Source organism: Micrasema longulum, unplaced genomic scaffold (genome assembly GCF_059751315.1).
Source record: "Micrasema longulum isolate JH-2025_06_02 unplaced genomic scaffold, ASM5975131v1 h1tg001915l, whole genome shotgun sequence".
Lineage (NCBI taxonomy): Eukaryota > Metazoa > Arthropoda > Insecta > Trichoptera > Brachycentridae > Micrasema > Micrasema longulum.
The window spans coordinates 84,155-90,154 of record NW_028279089.1 but is presented as its reverse complement, the minus strand read 5'-3'; the positions used below and the strand labels follow the sequence as shown (position 1 = coordinate 90,154).

General features: G+C 34.5%; 1 protein-coding gene across 1 annotated transcript in view; it reads right to left on the bottom strand.

The window, feature by feature from the left end:
- Positions 1–2,164: 2,164 nt before the first annotated feature.
- The window catches only part of LOC148273552 (platelet glycoprotein 4-like), a gene marked incomplete at its 5' end in the record, with an annotated part of 43,503 nt that continues 39,667 nt past the window's right edge, over positions 2,165–6,000 (bottom strand). Inside the window, one exon of the mRNA XM_088238545.1 lies at positions 2,165–4,395. Within this exon, the coding sequence (XP_088094671.1) occupies positions 3,592–4,395 (804 nt within the window). The remainder of the gene's footprint in view (positions 4,396–6,000) is intronic.

Genomic DNA, 6,000 nt, shown 5'->3' with positions numbered 1-6,000 from the left:
TGTATAGTTGAAGATAAATGCCATCTAGCGATTATAAAGATATACTATCGACACCCCACCTTCAAGTTTTGGGTAGGTACATTGATATGAAACAAGGGGAAGCGTACGTCACGGTACACATATCTACGCTCTAAAATGACATAGCTTCAGTATTACGTCATATTTGAAGATAAAAGTCTCCCGACCGATTACAAAGGTATACTACCGATACCCCCCCCCCACCATCAAGTTTTGATGGAAGTACATCGGTTTATACCGACGGGTCTAGAACCCCTCGATACGTTTATCTACGCATTAAAAGTGTCAAAAATTTTGTTGCACCAAGCATTTTTTCCTTTAATTATGATTTATTAAATTTTTTTATCGTTTGGAAGTTGGCACATTTTTTCTTAAAGGCCTATTAAAAATATGAGAGAGAAATAAGTAAATTTTGAAGTCGAATTAAATTCCGACAAAACTGTCAGTTTAATAAAACGAACGCCTAAATATAAAAATAATGTCGCTAGGTTCTGTCTTATTAACAAATAAGAGTATCAAGGCGTTAGAAAGTTACCACTCTAAAAAAATAATTTAGTAATTATATTTTTTCCATTTGTTTTACTATCTTTCCGAGTGTATGTATCAAGACGTTAATGGAGCTGGCTTTGTAGTCGACCAGTAGATACATACAGACGATCGTTAAGCGTACCGTCTAGGTGATTTCCAAAATTCATGTTCAAGCGAGCATTTTTGCTAAAATTGGGATTTATTGGAGTTTATAAACGCTTTAAAGTGAGCACTTTTTATTACAGAAGCCTATTTAAAATATAAGTGAGAACCATTTAAAATGTTAATGACGTAAGGAACGCGGACTAATTGTTTGCGGTCATTCATTGGCTTGTTTCGATCATATGACAAGTAGGTAGGACATAACGAGGTAAGATACAGATAGTACAGAAGTTAAGTATACCGTCTCGATATATACAGGTGAAGATAGCGTTCATAATCGAGGCACTGATACGTAAAGTATCAGGGCATTAGGTAGGGGGCATGCTCTTTCAGATCCTCAGATTTAACCAGCGGTCTCCCGAGGATGAGGCCCCTTTTATGTGATGCAAAGCATCGCATTCTTTTAGAATTCGGTAAATGTGGTGAATAGTATAGGTGTTTCCTCATTTGCCCTGCAGAACCTACATCTAGAAGTTTCAAAAAAGGTTCATTTTAGCAAGCTCTGTTGGGCACTACTCCACCCTCTAATTTTGTCAAAGATACTTCTAAGAAGTAACTATAGTCCTTAAAATATAGCTTGATTAGAATGACATTTGTCAGAAAAAGTGACGACATAACTTTGTAGTAACGTCTAAGGAGTGATTTATATTGACACACGAAAAATCATTCGTATCTAACTTACCGATTGACACAAAAACTTGATTCATATCAACCTGTAGAACAAGCAGGCTTTTGCAAAGACTTGAGAACTAGAGACCATATCTAAGCATTCGACTAATCGTAAAAAAAGTTAACTGAATACAACAAAACACTACATTTAACTTTTTATAGACTATCGAAAAGGGTTTGACTCAGTTGAAAAATGGGCGGTTATTGAAGCACTCCAAAATGCCTGAGTTGATTCTAGATATATTAGATTACTAAAATTCATTTATGACAACGCTACTTTGGATGTAAGGATTGATGAGGACGTAAAAACGAATAAAATCAAAATAGAGAAAGATGTCGGACAAGGGGACACAATATCGCCAAAGCTCTTTACGCTAACTTTGGAGAATTCATTTAAAACTCTAAATTGGGAAAAAAAGGGCTTTAAGACCGATGGTATATACGTGTGTCACTTCAGATTCGCAGATGATATTAGTGGTCATAAGTAAAGACATGAATAAACTAGGCAAATGATTATGGAACTAAATAAGCTCTTTTTAAATATTTTTTCATGAAAGTTATGAATGAAAACATTTTCACATAATGTCCATATTGATTCTTAAAACCCAATTATTTTTTCTAAATCCATTTCTCATATGTTATTATGTATTTGTAGTTTGTGTTTCTATTGCTGAGTTGGGGTGAGCTTCAAACATCAAAAATGCAATACATCACAATGAGGAATTCCACTGTTTTCTAGTTTATTTATTTTCTATTAGCGTACTATTTAACTAAGCAAAAATACATATTTTTATTTTTTTGTGCGTTATTTACAAAGATATGATTGTTTAAAGTTACATTTATCAAATACCGCGCCAAATGACTGTAATCAGTGTGTCACTTTTTAGTAGTGACGTCATGAAACGGTTGGCGTTCTTACTTTCACTGACCGCGGTAAGTTGTATTTCTCCAGCCAATAACAAAACTGACCAGAATCTATGGAATATTGCTTTGATTACTTCATTTAGTTGATCGTAATTTGCTCATTTCTATGTTATGGTCGTTTTTACGAACGTTTCGATTTTTAAAAACCTAGAAAGTTGACATAATCTCTGGTTGAAATGTCAACAAATTGAAATGTTTTCTATGGTCAAAACGTTCCTAACAAGGTGCGGGGGCTTTAAAGCGGAAACCGGAAATACTACACGTAGATATGAGGAGTGATGTCATTATTTACGATTTTAAAATGAATACTATTTTTAACACTTTTTATTTATTTTTGCGTGTTTTTGAGATACTTCATCCTACTTTAAAATTTTTAAATATTCACGTGTACACGAAAACATTTTTAAAATTTAATTCCGGGTTGGGCTGGAATTCCTCATTAGTGAAAGCTTAATTACCAACTTGTGCCAGAAACCGACAATGTTATATTGTAATGAAATCAATGTTAGTGTCTTAAGTCTAAATGCTTACAATTTTAACAAATTACTTTGACGCAGTTGCACTAAAAAACGAATAACGTATGAAACATTGTCCGATTTTGTAACAATCGGTAATATTTATGTAGTAACGCAATAATTTAGAGCATAGAATATATCGATTAATAAGCACTGCACTATCCATGATGAGTAGTCTAATCCCAATGAGCGCTACAGTCGGTAATAATCGACGCTATAAAACTTTGTTACCGCGATTGATTACGGTCCTACCGATTCCAATGGATCATTAGCTTAAATGTATCGATTAAAGATGATTGCATTATTATATATTGCCGCACACAGGGAAAGCAAAGCGCTAAAGAAACGTCAAACGTACAAATTGAAACTGAAGCATTGACGTTTGACATTTGGCCACCTGACCACGATAAACTAATCTTTCCTATGCGTATTCGCATGCGCGAGTTTATTATCATATCCACTTCCATAGTGATCGGTAAATTTACTAAAGGCCTTTTGATTGCCGTCGATAAACATAAAAATTAATGATATTGGAAATGTAAGATGTTCTCGTAGTGAAATTTGAAACATTAAACATTTGGCTGGTCTTTAATAAAGTTTTTAAAGGGGTTTTTCATATTCTACAAAGTACACCGCTGTAACGGCAAACACTGCAAGAGTCTACTTAATAATATCTTAACATGCTAAAACTGACACTTCATACCACACTGTTCACAGTTATGTTTTAAATTATTTCTAAGTCATTCAAATTATAGTCTTAATCTCTTTTGGCCAATCAAACTTGTTCTTCTGGAAGATAGGGTAGTCGTGACAGAATTTCTCTTCTTTCACTCTCTGGCATTTGGCTGCCAGTTTCTAAAAGCGTCATTTTCCTTTCTAGTCTCGCGAATTCCTCTGAGCGTCTTCTTTTGTTTGCATCGAACGGGGCGTCGAACTCACATCCATCGTCTACGATTTCCATTTCGCAATCTTCCGCCTGTTCCGCTTTGTCGTCTTCTCCGCTGGACTGGCAAGAATCTGAGTTGGAATTGAAGCCTTCGTTGTTGTTTGCGTCTTCCGAATCGACTTCGACTTCCCCGCCAAGTCTGTTGGTGAAATTTTTGATGTTTTGAGCTAGGTCGTCGATATTTCCTTGGATTCTGTTGCCAAGACTGATGCCCATGTCTTTGATCTTGTCTGTTTGAGTCTTGATGAGAGATGGACGCCTTTCGTCGCTCGGCGAATGGTCGGTTTCATCGCTGTCTGAAGTGTTCATGTCGACTGAATGTAGGAAAGGCGACGAGCTTTCGTTCCCATCGAGCGGTATTTCGCAAGGTCCGTAGACTCCTTGCAGCTTGGCTTCTAAGTCTTGGGACATTTTCCTGATGGATTCTGCGTAGCGGGAAGGCCGGCGTTTTGGATTGTAAGAAGCGCGGTGGCTGGTTGAGGATTTCGATCCTCGTCTGCAGCAGAACGCGAGGAGTAAGAACGCTGGAGCCAATATGAGGGAGATCCACATCAGTGCTTGTGTTGCCTTCGGTAGAAAGTTCAAGTACAACTTGAAACGATTTGCCATACTGTCGGGTAACCCGTACATTCCCTGAAAAAATAAACATTTTATTAAAAGATTTACGGCGATATTTTTTTTACTCTTTGGAGCGTCTTTAAAACTTGAGAGATAATGGGCTTATGTTACTTTGATTTTATTTATTGCAATAGAGAGGAAAATCATTTTTGAGAAGGGAATATGGAAGTCGAGCCATTTACAGGGCTTATGACTTGTGTTGGCTGGTTTAAGTAGCCACTGAACACACTGTGTAGCATTTACCATTCTGCCTATGTTTAAACATCCACCCGGAAAATCTTTATTGATAAACGACAAAACTAATTTCTCCCTAATACCATGCGAACGAAGTCACGGGTAAAAGCTACTATCGTGTAATTTTATAATACGAAATAATTAAAAAAATATTTACATGTATATAATTTTAATTGTCCTATATCTATATAATATAATCTAGTTGATATAATTTTTATATTCTTTAATTTTATTTTAAACTAATTTATGTCTGAATATGGAAGCTATTAAAGCTTTTAATGTTTGTTTGAAGCATTTACTTTATGGAACATTATTATTTAATATATTAAAATAAAATAAAATCAGTTTGTTTTTATGTACCACTTATATTTTTTATAATTTGACAACCAACTAGTTTCGGCAATACTATGCCTTCTTCGGGGTTACAAACTAACATAACAAATTATATAAAATTTTCACAGTTAAATATTAATTGACAGTAGAGAAGATTTTTATACATTAACAATTATTCAAATAAAATTTTAAAAGATTTACCGGATGACATAAAACCAGCATTTTACACAACCAATAATATGGAAAGTATACTAAAAAACACTAAACAAAGAACTGATAAATTAGATCGATCAGGCATTTTCAAATTGATGTGCCATGACTGCAAGTCATTATATAATGCCAATATAAATAGGAAAAATATCGCGTACTTTTAAAACTACAGTTAAAGGACATATGAGATGTCTTAAAAACAATAATTGTTCTGAGTTTGCTGACCATATCCTAACAAATAGTCACTCATTCAACTTTGAAGATGGCATCGAAATTCTACATACAAACAAAAAAGGATATTCACTTGATTATTTTGAAATATTGGAGATTAGATAAAATTATCTAAAGTTATAAAACTATAAAGCTTCATTAATTATCGCACAATACATACTTGTATGTCAATAAATACTTACTTTGTTATGTTTTCCCCGTAATTCAAATATAAATACCTTAATTCCCCATTCCCTATTAACTCTTGCGTGGCTGTGATGTCACACTAGTCGACATAGGACACGAGACTTGATATATCTCTTATTTTTTAAAATGATGAATTCGTATTTTTGTAATCTTCAAATGGACATTTTCACACCGGATTTGGAAAGTGAATTTTGTACAACTATGCTGGATGTTAATACAAAAAAATATTTATCCTCGCTACGCGAAAAAAGTGTGTCCGCTAATTCAGCAACACATATGTATAAGAAAGAGCACGAAGATAGAACTCATCACAAGGAAGACAGAAACGCTGTTCTATGGCAGGTGTTAGTGTGAAAGAGACAAAAACAAAAGTAAGTAAAGTGTAAAATAGATTCAGATTTCAGCCGGTTGATAACAGTGATGAGA